General features: G+C 46.6%; 2 protein-coding genes across 3 annotated transcripts in view; one reads left to right on the top strand and one right to left on the bottom strand.

Moving 5' to 3' along the window:
* The window catches only part of ITGB5 (integrin subunit beta 5), a 221,215-nt gene extending 207,684 nt beyond the window's left edge, over positions 1-13,531 (bottom strand). Inside the window, exon 1 of one of the 2 annotated variants that reach the window (XM_060198257.1) lies at positions 13,149-13,531. In XM_060198257.1, the coding sequence (XP_060054240.1) occupies positions 13,149-13,218 (70 nt within the window). In that variant the 5' untranslated portion in view covers positions 13,219-13,531. The remainder of the gene's footprint in view (positions 1-13,148) is intronic. The other variant, XM_060198255.1, reaches the window with a different exon arrangement.
* Positions 13,532-13,696: 165 nt separating this feature from the next.
* Positions 13,697-19,269, top strand: part of LOC132540311 (putative endogenous retrovirus group FC1 Env polyprotein) — a 51,073-nt gene continuing 45,500 nt past the window's right edge. The window contains exon 1 of the mRNA XM_060197106.1: positions 13,697-13,984. Coding sequence (XP_060053089.1) covers positions 13,974-13,984 — 11 coding nt within the window. The 5' untranslated portion in view covers positions 13,697-13,973. The remainder of the gene's footprint in view (positions 13,985-19,269) is intronic.

The raw sequence follows: 19,269 nt of genomic DNA, 5'->3' as shown, positions 1-19,269 counted from the left end.
ACAATGGCACACCCCCCAAAACCCATGATATAACCTGACACAATCTGAAGAACCTGATTCACAGACTCCAAGGACAGAACTTTCTTACTGCCTGTCTGCCCTTCCTGTTTCTGCTTCTCCTGTCACGTTTTGGCAGTTCCAGCTCACTTTCTACAGAAAAGCGGAATTCCAGTGGCTGACCTTCCTCATGGAGATAGACATGCAGCGTTTCATCCCGTGGCATTTCTTCCCCTAGTCACCTACTTTGGACTGAGACTTCTATTGGACTTGCTGGTATACCCTTTGGACACTTTACACAATTTTACAGCAGCTTTCTTCCCTTCATGCTGCTGGTTTTTCAAAGACTGACCCGCAGTAGTTCATGGACCTTGCAGCCTGTTGCCTTGAGGACTATACAACGCCAAATAGCCCCTCCGCTTGGCAGGCCATGCCCTCCTGCCTGCAGGTCCTGTCCTTTGAGGCAAGAAACGCCCCCCCCATTACTAGGCCCTGCCCCCCAGAGGCAGGAGATGCCCCCAGAGGCAGGAAACACCCCCTTGCCCAACAGCCTTCCCTTGGCATCACACTGGCTCTTACTGCTCCCCTACTTGTCACTTCCTGTTGTTATAGCATTCAAGTTTATGCCCAAAAGGTTTCTGCTCACCCCTACACTACTATTCCTCTGTCACAGATGGAGTCTTTTACAGACATCGACCCATCTTAATGCAATGACTAGATAGAAAGATAGGGAAAGATGTAGAAAAATTGTGAGGAGATGGTGGAGCCTGGCAGAGCTTAACATATGAGTCCCTCCAGGTAAGTCTTTCTCTCTCTACAAAGGGGTTGAGCACAAGGGAGACACATAAATCTCACAAGGTTGGCGGCCATGTAAGTTTTCCCTCCCCCACAGAAACATCCTATGTCTTCCCACCTGAGCATGGCATTCCTTAAAAACATTTAAGCCTGCTTCACTCTATATTTCCTATACTGCGGCCATTAGATAAAAAGAAAGGGGGAGATGCTGGGAAATTGTGCAAATGCAGTCACAGCCACCATGTTGTCCCCTCAAGTTATTGCCAGTTCCCACGAGAGTTAATACGATATTCTCAGAGTACCTTTCCCAACCAATCCTGTCCCGACTCGTCACTCCTGGTTTTTGCGCTATAAAGCCCTCCTACTTACGCCTCTCTCTCTCTTGCCCGCTTTTCACCTCAGAGATTAGACGCAAGGGAGGGTGCTGCGTGAGGCAGCCATTTTTGCTAGCTCCACGTGGCCTGAACCACTGTGCTCTCATCCAACTCTGAGGCGCCCGTGCAAATAAAGATTTGTGTTCCAGTGGTCCGGGAAATGGTGCAGTGGTAAAGCTTTGAATTCTCAAGCATGAGGTCCCAAGTTCGATCTCCAGCAGCACATGTGCCAGAGTGATGTCTGGTTCTCCCTCCTATCTTTCTCATAAATAATAAAATCTTAAAAAAGGAAGCTTTTAAAAAAAAAAAAAAAAAAGATTTGTGTTCCCTCTTCGCTCCAGATCTCCTCTATTTCTCCTCCGTGGCGTAGCCCTACAGAGAGTCATCATTAAAGTATGCCAGTCTCTTGCCCTTATTCAGCTTTTGCAGTCCTTGCTTTGATAATGTTAGCTTTGGAGTGAGTGAGGGAAGTGTAATAGGAAGTAGGTGAGGAGGGTATCTAACTCTAAGTAAATACTATTTCATCATGAACTTTACATTGACTCACTGCAGACTACTGTGTACTTTTGCTTTCAGGTATATATTTATATCTACCTGAAAATATATATATGTGTTACCGGTTATCTCTATCAGGAACAACAAAATAGACCACTTTGTGGGCCCCATAGGACCTTGCCCTCAACTTGGATCAACAATGGTAGAGAATGTTCCATCCTCCAAAGGAAGGCTGGACAACATGCTCTATGCTACACCTGAGGAAGATGGGTCCTGATATTGGGGCAGGTTGGAAAGCTCCTACTCATGACCACAGAATGTGAGCTCTCATCTACAGGGATGCAGAGGTCACACAGGCTCCTAAGCTGAATATGGGCTCCAGATCACATCAAATCGATGGGGTTTATAGTCAACAATATTTATACACCTTTCCCATATTAGGGAGCTACTCTCTTCCCTGATCCAGCTTTCTGGTCCTTTTTTCCAGCCATGACATCATCTCCCTGTGAGACTATGTGAAAGCTTGGTGGAACTTAGGGGAGCTCTCCCATCCTTGAATGGGGGTCTGGAAAGACACCCCGCTTGTTAGCCTCTCTCGTCATAGAGATGAGCCAAGAGGGAAAAAGTCTCCCAGACTAAACTTGCCTTGTTAGACTCTCAAGCCCACAGAGAACTCACAGTTTCTCCCCTAACTTCAAGCCACATGGCTGCCTGCTTTAAAGTTCATTTACTCAATGTTCACCTTACCTTCTGATGACAAAGGAGAAGACACCTTATCACACACTCCTAACAGTGCCCTTTGATGTTCTTAAATTTATATCAAACCTTGCTTATCTTCTCTCTATCTCACCTTAACTGGTTTAACCCCTATTCTCCTCTCAAACGCCTTTGGGTAATTAAATGCCTGCATGGGAAGACTAATTATCTTGACCTTTATGTATCTGCATCAATTGTTGTCATACCAGCCCCCTACCATAGGGGCAAGCTGACCTTTAAGAAGCCTGTAATTTCTGACATATTTGAAAAATGTTCTTTGTCTGCATCCCTATAAAAACCCAAGCCCACCTTCCAATAAATGAGTGTTCCAATTCTCCCGGTGTCTCTTGTCTATATCGCTGAGTCCTCGAGCTAGCAAGGGAGAACTGGTAGCTTACCTTCCTGACTGAGAGTCACCCCACGTGAGCCCCAGCATCTCCCCATACAATAAATTGGATCCAACTGCATAGCAGATTTCAGACTCAGGGGATTAAAAAAAAAACCTTCTCTCAATCTCTCTGTCTTTATGTGAAATAAGAAAAAGAAAAAAGTCATCCCTAGAGTGGTGAAACACTGGCAATGATAAAGGGGGTAGGAGGGCAACAAGTATAGGCAAGAGTTCTAAAATTTCAGATTTTTTTGGATAAGCCCTCTTACCTGTGGTAAACCTGGTGGGGCAAGTGGCAAATAGTCAAATATAGAGGGAAAGTGACTTCACACCTGCTCTACAACAATACAAACTCATGCCCATAGGGCATATCATCTGTTTAGATGCATAAAATAAAAGAACTTCTGCTGGTAGATAGCTCACCTAAACTGTGTACTTTGCCATTCTCAAGGTCGAGGGATTGGACCCTGACACTACATAGAAGTACTATGGGTGGCACTGGGGGAGCTCCATAGATGGTGGAGGGGTGTTGCCATCTCTCTCTCTCTCTCTCAAATAATGAAAAACTGGCCCTGGAGAAGCCATTCAGTGGTGATAACAAGCAAGGCCCTGACATGGGGGGTGGGAGGGTATGTGGAATACAATTTTTTTTTCCTCCAGGATTATCACTGGGGCTCAGTGCCTGCACGCACTACAAATCCACTGCTCCTAGAGGCCATTTTTTCCCATTTCTATTGCCCTTGTTATTGCTGTTGTTGTTGTTGGGTAGGACAGAGACAAATTGAGAGGGGAGGGGACAACAGGGGGAGAGAAAGACAGACACCTAGAAACCTTCACAGCTCATGAAGCAACCTCCCTTCAGGTGGGGAGTCAGGGGCTCAAACCCAGATCCTTATACCGGTTCTTGTGTTACACGCCATGAGCACTTAACCCACTGTGCTACTGCCCGGCCCCCTGTGGAATACAATTTTTGAAATAAAGGAATTTTAGAATCTTAGATAAGAGATACTTTCAGTAAGTCTAGCAAGTCAAGTCACTTTACAGACGAGAATGAGAGTAAGTAACTTGAAACATGGAATCCTATTTACAAGAAAACAGTCACAGGGCCAAAAAGATTGCTCCCTAGCTAGGGCACCTGCCTTACTACACACACAGCTCTGCACCACATGGAAGTACTATGGGCTCCAGGGGAAGCACCAATGCTCCCCTAGTCTCTTTCTGTGAGGGAAAAAGTTGCCCCAGGAGTAGTGAGATGGTGCATACACAAGGTCACGCTCAGCAAAAAAGGAGGGGGAGGAGTTGTGGTGGAGGAGGAGGAGGTACAGAAAAGTAGTCAGAAAGGGTCCTGGCCAGCAAGTAGCCACATTGGAGACCTGTAGGGAGGTTCCTATGTCCCTGCAGACTCAGGGCCACAGAACCAGCAAGTTCTAGAGTCCTCTGGAGGAGATTTGACAGGCTCTGGGTCAGCCAGTTGCTTCATTTACATCTCTGTTCCAAATCATGTCATTTCACAAGCACTACTTTTTTTTTTTTTTTTCCTCCAGGGTTATTGCTGGGCTCGGTGCCTGCACCATGAATCCACCACTCCTGGAGGCCATTTTCCCCCTTTTTGTTGCCCTAGTTGTTGCAGCCTCGTTGCGGTTATCATTGCCATTGTTGACGTTGCTTTGTTGTTGGATAGGACAGAGAGAAATGGAGAGAGGAGGGGAAGACAGAGAGAGGGGAGAGAAAGACACCTGCAGACCTGCTTCACCGCCCGTGAAGCGACTCCCCTGCAGGTGGGGAGCCGGGGGCTCGAACCGGGATCCTTATGCCGGTCCCTGCGCTTTGAGCCACGTGTGCTTAACCCACTGCGCCACCGCCCGACTCCCACAAGCACTACTTTTTAACTGACAGAGACTTGTTTCTGAGGATTTGAGTTGGGGCCTCAGGCTCAGGGCACTAGGATCCTCAGTTCTGACAAGACTGGATTTCTGCTATCAGCCTGAAAGACCTTCAACACAATACTATAAAGAGACACAAAAAATATGATTGGTATCTGGTAGGAACATACATGGAACAATTGTAGAATTACCATGCTGCATTACTAATTATTTCTATTGTTATATTGCATTTGCTTGCACTAAGAAAAAGTGATTCCATAGCAAGAGATGGTACAGTGGATAAAGTACTGGGTGGGCTCTCAAGAATGAGATACTAAGTTTGATCCCTAGCATTGTGTGTGTTAGAGCAATGCTCTAGTTCTCTGTCTCTCTTTTAAACAAGCCTTTTTTTTTTTTTCTTTTAAACAAGTGATTCCTCTAAAATTAGTGTTTGGGTAAACTCAGATTTATTATGCATGTCCTAAATGCCAAGCACTAGACTAGAGGCTGCTCAGGATAGAAATGAATAGCCCAGGCCGTGCTCTGGGCAGCCTGGGCTGCCAGATAGATGCCAGGCTGCAGAATCTTGGAACCAAGCACACAGACTTGTGCCGACAAAGGTCACAGTGCCAGAGTCACTCCCTTTGGCACAGTTCCTTGATTCCACCTATTAATATTTCAGAAAGTTTGGGTTTGGTTAGATGAGTCACTCGGCACCAGTACACACTATGAAAGGAAGGAAGCAATGAATGAAAAGCTAAATAGCCAGAGTTCACAGATGTCAGAGTGCTGAGTCTGGGTCATAGGCAGAGGCACTTATAGCTGAGACAATGCCCACATTTTCTGGGTTGTTCTTTGCCTAATGACTACTCCCAGCTCAACTCTGCCTGCCTGAAGCCCTTAATATCTTGGAAGTTGAGATCCATAATTTAAAACATGCTTTCCTTTCAAAACTCATTGACTCCCTCCCTCTTTCAACATCCCATCCAGGCAACCACCATGACCAGTCCTTCAAGATGCAGGAAATGCTTCTCCCTAACCCAGCCCTGCCTGTCTGCACCTTCGAGCCCCCCAAGTAGCCAGAGTCTGGTCTGCAACACTCAGCTTGGATCTCTGCTGCTGCCTCCTGGCTGGCCTTCCCCTTCCAGCCATCACTGATATGGTCAGACCTTTGAAATACATATCCAGAAGCTGACCCAACACCAGAAGTGAATGCTGGGCTGGAACCACACTACTGTGGGGGCAGAGGGGCACAACTGACATGAAAGCAAGACAAGTATGTAGGACCTAATCCACCCTAGAGAGCACACGAGCAGAGTAGTAACAGCATGATACTCAGATGCAGGTTATAACTGTGTCTTCAAGACACAAATGAGAAGACAGGCAAGAGAAATGTAATTCTCAACCATATTCCACTCACTGCTTTCCAGACAGCAAAAACATTTCATTATGATCATTAAAAAAAAGAGGGGGTGGCACACCAGGTTAAATGCACATAGTACTAAGTGCAGGGACCTGCGCAAGGATGAACCCCAGCTCCCAACCTGTAGGGTGGGGGGGTCACCTCATAAGCACTGAAGCAGGTCTGCAGGTGTCTCTCTCCCTCTATCTACCCTCCCCTCTCAATTTCTCTCTGTCCTATCCAATTAAAAAAAAAAAAGTTATGCTTCTCCCCATGCTCTGAGTTACATTGCTCCACTTGTCACACCATAAACTGCTCCTGGTAGCTAATTTTTTTCGTTTTTATTCAGAGAGAAATTGAGAGGGGAAGGGGAGCTAGAGAGAAAGATAGACACTTGCAGACCTGCTTCACCAGTTGTGAAACTCCCTCACCACCCCAGCCCACAGGTGGGGAACCAGTGGCTGGAACCTGCATCCTTGCTCAGGTCCTTGTGTTTAGTACTATGTGTGCTTAACCAGGTGTGCCATTGCCCTGCCCCTACTGGAAATATTTTATTTATGGTGGGAGAAGAATAACCTTTTTTTTTTTTAATTGGATAGGACAGAGAGAAATTGAGAGGGGAGGGTAGATAGAGGGAGAGAGACACCTGCAAACTCTTAAGTGGTAACTGTCCCAACATACAAACTGTAAGGCCTGATTTTGCTCAGTGGTACTGGGCCCTGTGTACCACCTGGGCTGAGTGGTCAACATCTACAGGTATAGCCATGTCAAAGTTCCCAAGGGGCCTCTCTGAAATACTTCTCAGCAGAACCAATCACAATCAAACCAATCCTTTGAGTGTCCCATCACACTGGTGATGGGACACTCAAAGGAACTCAAGGACCTGAACCCCTTCATTCCTCTCCTAGGCACCCAGATTTCTGATCATTGCCTTCACAGAGTTTGGCCCACATGTCTGGGGGACCTCTTGCACTCACCAGGCCAACTTCACCAGGCTCCCCCACCAGTTCTAGGAATGTTGAGGTTCCAGGGCCTGTGGCCTCAGGTGTCCCTGGACATTGATGAAGGACCAGTTAGGGATGGTCAGAGCCTTAAGTACTGCTTAGACTTGACTGTGATTGACCTATCTGTGCCCTTGAAAACTCCAGAACAATGCACAGGCTTCTCCACATGGGCCCTGCCTAGGAGAAAGATAGCTCACAACTGGTAATGGGCCCTGTGTGTCTGTCTGATGATGCTTGACAAGACTTCATGTGCGCAAGTCATTAGGACTCTATCACTCACCTACCCTTGTAGGTTGTTTTTGTTTTTGCTTTTCCATTGCCACCAGAGTTATTGCTGGGGCTCAGTGCCTGCAAGATAAATCCACCACTCATGGTGGCCATCCCCCTCTTCTTTTTTTTACTTGACAGGAGAAAGGTGAGAGATAGAGAAGAAGAGGGACACCTGCAGATCGGTTTCACCGCTTGTATACTCCCTGCAAGAGGAGAATGGGGGCTCAAACCCAGGTGCACATGGTGAAATGTGTGCTTAACCAGGTGCACCACCAACCCCCTTCCCCTTGTAGATTTTCTTGAAGTCTGCAGATGGGCCCTAGAGGTAAGACTATCCTGGGGATCAAAGATCTGTCCCTAACTAACTACATGATCTTGGACAAGAGATTAAGTGACCTCTATCATAGAATCCTACTGAAAAAATCATGACACATTTCAACAGTTCTCTTTGTCTCAGAATACTTCTTCCTCATAAGCAACAAGCACAGTACCTGGTCCCAAAGCTAGCAGGTAAAAGCAGCAAGGAGAGGCAGATGGAACAGCAGCAATCCCCACCCCTTTACCAAGATTCACATTAATTCACTTATTCAATAAAGGGGAGCCAAGTACTCTACTAAGCCTAGAGAAAGCATAATAAATAAAATCAACAACATGTTCTACCCTGGAGCATTTATATTCAGATCATGAGACAGTCCTCATGGGGGGAGAGACAATAGGCTAAATTAATAAGTACATGTGGCAATGGTGAATAACACCAAAGAAAGAAACACCAAAGGAAGGAGAAAGGAAGAACAAGATGCAAGAGGCTGCTACTTTAGCTGGTCAAAGCAGACCAGAGGAAACTTAAGTGTGTGTGTGTGTGGGGGGAGCACTGAGGACAGAGAGCAGGTGACCTGAAGCTGAGTTAAGTGCATGAGGGGATGCTGAGAGGTAAAAATCAGGCAAGCTGAAAGAGATAGTTTATAGATTCCAGTAGGAGGCCTATGGGAAGTCAGTGGAAAGTTCTAACGCAGAGAGACATGCTCTGACTTGAGTGAGCACTGGGATAATTCAAAGGGACAAGTGTAGCAACAGGTCCCTACTCCCTAAGAGGCAAGCAACCATCTCTGGTGGGGGAGGAGGAAGGAGTCCAACAAGAAGAGGGGGGGCCAAAGCACAACCCCCCTCCAAGCACCCTGACAGAAACCTGTCAAGGCCTGTTCAGGAGTAGGCTTTCCCCCAAACAGCCCAGGAAATCAAAAGTGCATTCAAGTGAAGCAGAAAGAAGCCTTGCAAGCAAATGATCGCCCACAAACAGCATTCCTTTACATTCTATAAAGGCCATTAATCCCATTCCAACTGGATAGAAAACAAACCCTAGAAATCACCCCAGCCAACTAAAAACACCTGAAAAGAATCCCATCCTAATAACCCAGCTGCACATGGCCCTGTGAAAGGGATGCTAGTGTTTAAGTGCTGTGTAATTGTTCCATGTTACTGATAGCATTAGAACTTCTCCAAAGATTTCCATGCACAGGCTGCAGGAGAAAAGGTTACCCAGGCAGGCAGGCAGGCAGGCAGGCACAAAAGGCCTTTGCCAACTACTTAGATATTTTCATTCCCCGTTGCCTCAGTAGCCAAATAAGCATGGAGAACAAGCAGGAGAGGAATACTAATTAGAGCTAATTAGACCCTGCCCTCTTCTGCCTCAATCCCTTTATAAAAAGCCTCCTTAGTTTGAGAGAAACAGGCAAAAATGTAAATACATAAGGTGAACAGCAATCTGGAAACTAAGCCCGCTGCTGGCACTTGTCATTTCTAAACCTGAGGAGACACAAACCCATAGCCCCAGAAGAGCCCCAATGCAGACCATGGAAAATGTGGTGGGAGGGGTGAATGCTGCCAAGGAGAGTCAAGTAATAAGAATAAAGAGCTCTCAAAACTTAGAGCATTCTGGTTTGTAAAGCACTCACTAAAAGTAATTTTTCTATTCTTTCTTCCTTATTTTTCTTTTTATCATTACCACCAGGATGAGACTCAGCACAGCCAATTTTTTTTTTCTATTTTATTTGATAAAACAGAGAAATGAGAGGGAGGAGATGCTTGCAGACCTGCTTCACTGCTGAAGCCTCCTCCTTACAGATGGGAAGCAGGCCTCAAACCCGGGACCTTGCACACAGTCGTGTATGTGCTCACCATTGCCACCCCCACCCATCTTTTTAAATAAATCATGTCAACTTTTTACTTGGCAAGCAAAGGTGGTATGCCTAACCCCAGAGAAGCCCTTCCTAGGTTTTTGTAGGAAAACCATGTTACAGGGTCCTATCTGAAGGCTCTTGGCCATCAAATAAAAAGGAGTGCAGGAGATAACCCTGGGACTGAGTGGGATGTTAGCCTGCCAGGGATTTGTTTGGAATGAGTTCCTTTAAACTATGTTTGTTTCTGCAGGATTAAGCACAGAGATAAAACATGTGGAGGCAGCAAATGACCAGCAGCTTGGTCACTGATGTAGGGACACCCAGGTGGGCAAGGCTTTCCAGTCACCTCTTTCTCTGGACAACAATACTATCCCTTTTAAATCATGTTCTTAGGAGAAAGACAGAAACATACTCTGGAGAAAGTACCTACAGTACTGCAAGAAAAAAAGGGGGGGTAGAGAGGGGGAAAAGAAAAATAAAATGTTTGAAGTTAGTTCAGCAACAAGCAAGGGGAAATTAAGAAATCAGACAGCTTTAAGTAGCACCTTCTAACATTAAGAAATTCAAGGCACTAAGAAGGAGGTGACCAGGTTTGGAGGCAGTGAAGGGCTTATTCTAACATTGCTCTGCTATTTGAAGAGGGTAGGGGGCATAGGTTGCTGATAGAACTCTAAGGCTATCATGGAAGAAAAGAGAACACTAAAGGAATCAGAAATAAACCATCACGGCTTGGTCCCCCCTTCCTATCTAAGCTGAGTCACATAGGGTAAAAGGGCACTAGACCAAAAAGCTTTGAGGTCAATGGACGAGGAGGGTAGACAAGCACTTCACTCTCTTAGGGCAATCTGAGAAATGCAGTTCACTGTTAGGTTGTGTATGAACCTTAAAAACAGACACTGCAATACAAAGAGAAAATAATGTATTAAATTCATGCAACTAGAAACATTTTGGCTTTTATGAGAAACACAGGATGTCTGCTTGTAAGGAAACTTCAGTCATTCCTTTTAGAGACTCTCAAACTTTCAGAGGTCACAGAACAAAGAACAGAACAAAAAAAAAACCAACAGAAAAAGAGAAAAGGGGAGTGTGTATAAGATTACCAAAAAAAATTTTTTGCACAAGATTAAAATACAAAGTAAAATAAACCTCTCTAACCACATTTTTTTTTTTTTCTAATCACATTATTAAAAGGAAGTTAATGTTTTAGCCTGGGAGCTGGTGCAGTAGCTAGTGTTGCAATTAAAAGTATGAGATTCCGGGTGGGGTTAGATAACATAATGGTTATGCAAAGAGATTCTCATGCCTGAGGCTCTGAAGTCCCAGGTTCAATCCCCCCCCCCCACCTCAAAAAGCCAGAGCTGAGCAGTGGCGTTTCTGTCTTTCTCTGCATCTCTCTCAAAAATAAATAAATAATAAATAAATAAAATTCTTTTTAAAAAAAATTAAAAATACATGAGATTCCAAGTTTGATCCCCAGCACCACATCTGCTGGAGTGATGTCTGGTTCTCTACCCTTCTTTTTCCCATTTAATTAAATAAATCTTTATTTAAAAAAAGAAAGAAAGGTGGTCCGGGAGGTGGCGCAGTGGATAAAGCGCTTAGCTCTCATAGTCAACGACTGCCACCTCTCCAGATTCAAAGGAGGTCTCAAAACTCTACATCAGGCTCAACCTGACGCTGTTGACTGGCTACGGAAGAAGGGCAAACGCTAGAAGAAGAAGAAGCTCTCAAGCATGAGGTCCTGAGTTCAAGCCCCAGCTGCACATGTACCAGAGTGATGTCTGGTTCTTTCTCTCCTACTATCTTTCTCATCAATAAATAATAAAATCTTTAGGGCAGGGGTAGATAGTATAATGGTTATGCAAAGATACTGTCATGCCTGAGGCTCCGAAGTCCCAGGTTCAACCCCCCACACCACCATAAGCCAGAGTTGAACAGTGCTCTGGTGTTTCTGTCGTTCTCTCTCTGCATCTCTCTCAATAAATAAAATAAATAAAATATTAAAATAATAATGTTATGTAGTAATAAAATTGTAAAAAAAAATTTAAAAAGAAGAAAAAAGAAAATCTTTAAAGAAAAAAAGAAAGTGAGTTTTCCCACGAAAATCTTTAAATGTCATTCCAAATGAAAGGCCAATCCTTGGCTCCTGAGGTATCTCAGTTGGTAGAGTGCAGTACTTGTAGGTCTGAGGACTCCAGCATGTGTTGCGAGTCTCATTAAAAGTAAACCTCAGACCAGGGAGACAGCATAATGCTTATGTAAAAATAAACCTGGAGAGCTGGCAACTAGCATAATGGTTATGCAAAAAACCATTTCATGGCTAAGGCACTAGGTTCAACTCCCAGCACCACCACAAACCAGAGCTGAGTTGTGCTCTGGAAAAATAAGCTCTACCCATGTATGACACGGATGACATCTTATTGCTTTGCTTTTTGCCATTTTCTCTGGGAGGAGAGAGCAGGCATGAAAAATGCAGGGTGCTGGTTGCCAGATGAATGTCTGGAAACCAATGATCTCCTTCAAGTTCTGCAATGATTCTTTTTCCGAAAGAAAGAAAGAAAGAAAGAAAGAAAGAAAGAAAGAAAGAAAGAAAGAAAGAAAGAGGAAAGAAAGAAAGAAAGAAAAAAGGAAAGAAAGAAAGAAAGAAAGAAAGAAAGAAAGAAAGAAAGAAAGAAAGAAAGAAAGAAAGAAAGAAAGAAAGAAAAGAAGGCAGGCTTGGTACAGTATTAAGTTTGGATTGGGGCTTGAAGAAATTTTTGTTGGCCCAGACCCCTTTCCGCTTTACAGACATAAACCTTTCCGGCCTCGGCGTAACCGACACGCTCTGGAAGGGTCAGCCCTCCTCCCTCCCTGGCCTGGCGCTGGACTCATGAGCGCAACCACCTAACCCCAGCTTGAAAGTGAATGGAGCACCCCAACACAAAGATTTCCTACAAGAAAGAAGGAGGAGAAAGTGAGATGTTCCCTACTGGGGTCTGGGAGGAGGTGGACTCATCTACCTAGGCGCCAAACAGAGCCTCCTTCTTTGGGGCCCCCTAAGCTCCCCGCGCTGTCCGCTCCCCCCTCGGAAAACCGCAAGCAGGCAGGCGGGCCTGAGCAGCGTCGGCTAATGTCACCCCCAAGTCATCAATCCTCCCTGAGTGCTCCGAACTTCGCGGAGACTCTGGCGCTACGCTAAGTGCCCCTGGCTCCTGGGCCACAGTTGGGCAGAAGTAACCCGGTGGAGCCGCGATCTGGGGAGCGAGGGCCCCCTGGGGTGTGCGGTGACTCGGGGATGTGAGCTGCGGGGTTGCAGCGTTAAGAGAAGGCAGCCGGCCGCGGCGCCAACCCGGGGGGAGCCTCGGAGTCCGCAATTCCAGGCAGCCTCCCTCCCCGGCTGGTCACAAGAGCCGCTTTGTGCCAGGGGGCGCAGCGCCCGGGCCCCGAGTGTGGACGGGCAGCCTCTCCCCGACCGACCGGCAGTTTACACAGGAAGGGCCGGCTCCTGCTCTGCGCAGGAGGGCGGCTGCGGAGGGGGGGGCGTCCGCAGCTCGGGAACCGGAGCCCCCCGGGGTCGGCTCCCTCCAGACGCCTGCGGGTGCCGGAGTGGGTGCACTGCCAGGTCTGCGCGAGGCGCGGGGCGGCTTACCTGCGAGCGCGGGCAGCAACGCGCAAAGGGCGAGAAGGCGGGCGCAGGGCCGCGTGGGGAGGCGCGCCATGGTGGGGCCGCTGGGAGTGCGACCAGCTCGCGGTCTGGGGCCAGGGGCTCAGCCGCATGCCCCGGGGAGCAGCCGGGCTCACGGGCCAGGAGGCGGGGGCGGCTGCGCTGGCCCGCGGCCTGCTGCCACCATCCCTCTAGCGGTCGGGCCCCGGGACGCCGGGGTGGGGGCGCTGCAGCCGAAGCTCAGAACGCCGCGGGCAGGGAGGGCCCCGCACTCTGCCGAGCTGGGCTCCGGGACGCGCCCCGCTCACTCCCGCGCCTCCGCCCCTTCCCTTCCGCCCCAATCCCACTTTTCTGCTCTCCTTTCTCCTCTCCTGCTCTCCCCGCCCAGCCGCCACTTGGTCAGTTTACCGCGGGGCGGGGCGGGGAGGGGCGGGGCGGGCTCCCGCCAAGCAGCTCCGCCCCGCGGGACCGGCCCAGACACGTGGCCCAGCGCCTAGGTGCGACCCCCTTCTCGCGCACTCTGCGTCTTGGGGCGCAGACGCTGCGGGCTAGTCGGGCCCGCGCCTTCTGGGCCCGGAGGAAACTTGCGGAGTGCTGGGGGGGAAGGTGCGCGGGTTCCTGCTCCCGCGCCCAGAGCCGCCCCGCCAGCCCCGCGCTCCCACTTGGGACCTCGCAGCGGTGACACGCAGGGCCCAGAGGTACAGCGAAAGCCCACTTTTCACTCAAAACCGTGCTAACGAAAACGCCATCGTGTTGCTAGTCTTGGACAGATGATGTTCCTGAAGCCAAACTTGACACAACGAAAAACTTATGCTCCACAGGTGAGATTTAGGAAACAAAGGGAAATGCAGGGTAAAACTCAGGCTTCTATCTCCTGCTGCCTCCAAGGTCTCCAGCCCGGGTTGGAGAGGGTGGAGGACCCAGGGTACCTTGGTGTAACGGAGCTAGCACCGCCTGAGGGGTACACCTGCACACCTGTGACAACTTTGTAAATCAATCCCCCCATAAAATGATTTAATAAATAAATAGTGCTCAGGCTTCCCTTTATTTACTTCTGAGATAGTTCTGGCGATTGCAAAGAAAGGGTGGGTGTAGGGAGGCTGCTCTGGCAGGCAGTTTTCATGGGAAGGACTGAGTGTGTTACTAGGCTCGCCTCCTCCCGCCCCTCCCTTCTCAAGAGGAAAAGGCAGCTGAGTAAGGTAATAGAATGCCTAAAACTGACAGAAAGAATACAAAGAACCAGCCAGTTGTAAATGCCTTCTCTTGTTAACTCCTGTAACCCTACAGACACCCTACGGTTATGCAGATGAGAAAATTGAGGCTCAGTGGTTGCTGAAGAAAAGGAAGTGTGATACCTTGTCCAGATGTTTAGTCTAAGACTTGACTAAACAAAGCAGCAGCCAGAATAAAGAGCCCTGTAATGTGACCTATGGAACCTGTAGGTGGCATGACTCCAGGAGGTCAGTGTGGTACAGTTCTAACTTCCCAGATCACAGAGTTTGGAGTTTAATCTGTTGTGCCCCTCACCTAGTTTACTCCCTCTTCCCCCAGTCTTCCCAAAGTGATGCTCAGATAATGAAGTGGATTTATTCTTGTGCTACAGTGTGCCACCTTCCCATCTTTCAACTGCTGTAAATAGTACACTTGGCATGTTCCTATATTTGTTCTGTTGCTTGTCCCCCATTTTTGAGTAAAATTGGTGCAGCAGTGAAGTCCTCAGGTTTATCATGGCTCTTCCTGCCTCAGTCCTAGGGCTACTCTTATCCAAGATTGAAGGAAATGGTTACAAATAATTGGAAAGTGGGCTAGCAAAACAACTCACTTGGATAGTGTGTAGCTTTGTCATGTGTGTGACTCAGGTTCAAGCCTGGCCCCCACCACATTGAAGGAATCTTTGGTGTTGTGGTCTCTCAGTATCTTTCTGTGTCTCTCTCAGCCTCACTGCCTCTCTATAATAATAATTACTATACTTTTTTTTTTATTTAAGAAAGAAGACATTAACAAAACCATAGAATAAGAGGGGTACAATTCCACACAATTCCCATAACCCGATCTCCATATCCCATCCCCTCCCCTGATAGCCTTCCCATTCTCTATCTGGGAGTATGGATCCAGGGTCCTTGTGGGTTGCAAAGGGTGGAAGGTCTGACTTCTGTAATTGCTTCCCGGCTGAACATGGGCGTTGACTGGTCTATCCATACTCCCAGTCAGTCTCTTTCTTTCCCTAGTAGGGTGGGGCTCTGAGGAAGTGGAGCTCCAGTACACATTAATGGGGTCGTCTGTCCAGGGAAGTCTGGTCAGCATCTTGCTGGCATCCGGAACCTGGTGGCTGAAAAGAGAGTTAACATACAAAGCCAAACAAATTGTTGAACAATCATGGACCTAAAGACTGGAATAGTGCAGATGAAGTGTTGGGGGTATTCCCTGCATGCTCTTGTGTACTTCTGCTTTCAGGTATATATTTTTCCCCTAGTTTATGGGCACGTGTGAACCTATGCTCTATCTCAGGGGACCTGGACTATACCTAGGTTTGGGGACTTTATTGGGGAGTGGAACACCTGGAATGGAATTAGAGAATACTATGAAAGGAAAGGTCTCACCCGAGTGATGAAGCTGAAGGGTTGTCATTCCACACCTGAAGTCTCTGGTCACAGTCTGAAGTGAAGCATGCTGGGGTGGCACTCGTTGCTTTGATTAGGTTTCGATCCGCGGATGCAAAATTATTTGACTTGAATTGAGAGCAGCATGCAGAAAAGTGGGCCCCACCCTAAGGTTCCAGGACTGGGGGAAATATAGGCTCTCTAGTGGAAATGTGAGGTTCCTGTTGTCTTAGGGTTCAAGAAGACAATGGATAGTTATTGTTGTTGTCACATTATTTGGTGATAGGGTTAACTTTGGAAAGTCCCTTTGTTAGGGTTTGGGGTATCATACCCAGCATCTTGTATATAGCTGTGCTACCAGTTGCTTCTGTTCTCCCTGGTCTGGGCTTTTGGGAGAGACAGCATATCAAAGACAGCCTATGTATTAAAAAGACTTAGTCTGTGTTTTAAGAAGTTCTAGACATATGATCAATTTTTCACCTCTCATATTAATTAAATAATGCTTTATATTTTTACACTTTAATAGGATTGTACATAAACACCACTCCCACCACCAAAAGACTGTGTCCCATCCCGACCCCCCACCCCCGCGCCCCCCCCCTCGTCCCCCCCTCGCCATGCCAGGAAGCCCAATGGCCACCCTCCCCTTCACCACAGTGTTTTTACATTGGTGCCCTACTATTACTATACTTTTAATAATAGGAAGAAAGGTACAAAGAAGCAGCAGCAGCTAGTAAAAGAATTTAAGGGGCTATGTGCCAGTTTATACTTTTAAAAGATTTTTCCAGTAGGGCAAGGAAAGTAGTACAAAGAATGCATTTCTAGCATGTGTGGATATTGGTGCATTCCTAGCCATGTGTGGAACCTAGGGTTTGACTCCTGTTATCAGTTATAGAATATTTTAAGAAAGAAGTGCTGTAGTCCTCATAAAATAAGCAAACTTTTAAATCACTTGTCAAATAGGAAGAGGAAATAGCTCATTTAGTGGAGTGCAGGATTTGCATGACTGAGGCTGTGGGTTAGATCCTGGAACTGCATATATCAGAGTGATACTCTGGTTTCTCTCTCTCTCTTTCATGAGAAGCTGCATATATCTCATATGAAATAAATAACATGTAAATATGGAGAGAGGGGGATAGATAGACTGATAGATAGACAAGATAGTTCACCTGGATGGTGCACCAGCAGGCATGCAAGTTCTGCACTCTACCAGTTGAGGTATTTTCATGGCCCATACAATGAGAATTAAGAATGACATTTCTGAAGGATCCCAGTTCGAGCCCCCGGCTCCCACCTGTAGGGGAGTCACTTCACAGGCTGTGAAGCAGGTCTGCAGGTGTCTATCTTTCTCTCCCCTTCTCTGTCTTCCCCTCCTCTCTCCATTTCTCTCTGTCCTATCTAACAACAACAATGAAAAACAACAAGGGTAACAAAAAGGGAAAATAAATAAATAAAAAGAATGACATTTCTTTTTTTTTTTTTTGCCTCCAGGGTTATTTCTGGGGCTCAATGCCTGCACCATGAATCCACTGCTCCTGGAGGCTATTTTTCCCCTTTTTTGCCCTTGTTGTGGTTATTATTGTTATTGTTGATGTTGTTCGTTGTTGGATAGGACAGAGAGAAATGGAGAGAGAAGGGGAAGACAGAGAGGGGGAGAGACACCTGCAGACCTGCCTCACTACCCTGTAAAGCAACTCCCCTGCAGGTGGGAAGCCGGGGGCTTGAACCGGGATCCTACGCCAGTCCTTGTGCTTTGTGCCATGTACGCTTAACCCGCTGCACTACCGTCCGACCCCCTCCCCCCCAAGGAATGACATTTCTGTCCCCCACACCACCATAAGCCAGAGCTGAACAGTGCTCTGGTTAAAAAAAAAAAAAGAATGACATTTCTTTTACACTTATAAAACTCATGTAAATCAGCATTTCCTCAATAAACTGTTATTGGAGTTGGAATGAAACGATAAAAAGAAAACACTCTGGGGACAGTAAGTTGCTCACTTGGATAATACACTGCTTTGCCATGTGTGTAGCCCATGTTCAAACCAGACTCCCACCACACTAGAGGAAGCTTTGGTGCTATGGTCTCCTTCCCTACATCCCTCTGTCTCTTTTTTTCTGTCTGGAAAAGTTAACCTGGAACTGTGATGCCATTACAGTAAGTAAACACGGCTTTTCAAGCAGGATGTAACGGTTGGAGTAGATGTAAGGAAAGAAATGACATCCTAGCACGGAGGGTACATAGCATAATCGTTATGCAAAGAAACTCTCATGCTGAGACTCCAAAATCCCAGGTTCAGTCCCCTGTACTACAGTCAACCAGAGCTGTGCTCTGGTAAAAAAAAGAAGGAGGAAGAAGAGGAGGGGAAAGAAAAGAAAGGTAAGGGAAGGAAAAGAAAAGAAAAGAAAAGAAAAAAGAAAAGAAAAGAAAAGAAAAGAAAAGAAAAGAAAAGAAAAGAAAAAAGAAAAAAAAGAAAAGGACCTTTGGAGACTGGAGAGATCTTGCCTTGATCAGTATGGTAGCTTACCTTTGTCAACTATCCTCTCAGCTTAGTTCCCATGGTATCTGATCTCCTGTGCATCACCTTTCCCACCTAACTTCATGCTTCACTAGTTGTTGAAAAACAGCTACTCCGCACCTGGAAAGTGCTGCAATCAAGCTCTGTCTGTTCCTGTGTCCCCTGGTGGTTTCTAACCTGTCCAAACCTGCCTCAAGTGCATTGCCCAAGTGAGGGCAATGTCCTGTGAACATTGATTTCAGAATGGCTTAGAGATGCCTTTTCCAATTCCCCAAAGATTATGTTCTGGTTTAAGGCTTTAAGCTGGAGAGTGGAAGGGTTGAGACAGTGCTTCTTCCCACAGGTACTTCCCGGTGGCAGCTTCCCTCCTGGTGACCTGGGAGCTCCCATTTCTACTCATGGCTCAACTTCTAGTCCTAAAGGAGGACACTTGTTGAATTAGGTTTGACTGTTTTGGTTTAAGCATAAGTAACTCAGAGAAAGTTTCATGTAAGACTAGTTTCTCAAGAAGTTAAATAGAATTACTGTAAAATCCAGCAACTCCACTTCTGGGGATATATCCTAAAGAATGGAAAGTAAGGGGGAGGGTTAGGTGTCAACAGATAGCTCACCCAATAGAGCATATGCCTTCCTGTGTGTGTGAGGTCCTGAGTTTGAACTCCAGCATAGATTATACCAGGAAGACTCACTCCATAGATGGTAGAGCAGGTGTCATGGTATCTCTCTCTCTCTCTGACCCTCTTTCTCAAAGAATAAAAAAGGAGGCTTCTCAGCATTGTCACACATGTGCAAGGTCCTAGCTTCATTCTCCAGCACCACGTTAAAAAGAGAGAGATGAATTTTTATTTGTGCATTAATGTTCACTGCATGGATATTCACAACAGCAGTGCAAGCAACTATCAGTTCAATGGACCAATGAAATATTTTATCTACACACAATTTATTATTTGATCCTGAAAAAGAATTAAATTCTTACATATCTTGCAACAC

This window comes from Erinaceus europaeus, chromosome 9 (genome assembly GCF_950295315.1).
Source record: "Erinaceus europaeus chromosome 9, mEriEur2.1, whole genome shotgun sequence".
In the NCBI taxonomy this organism is placed as follows: domain Eukaryota; kingdom Metazoa; phylum Chordata; class Mammalia; order Eulipotyphla; family Erinaceidae; genus Erinaceus; species Erinaceus europaeus.
Note: the sequence above shows the minus strand (reverse complement) of the source record. Positions and strands in the feature narration are given on the sequence as shown.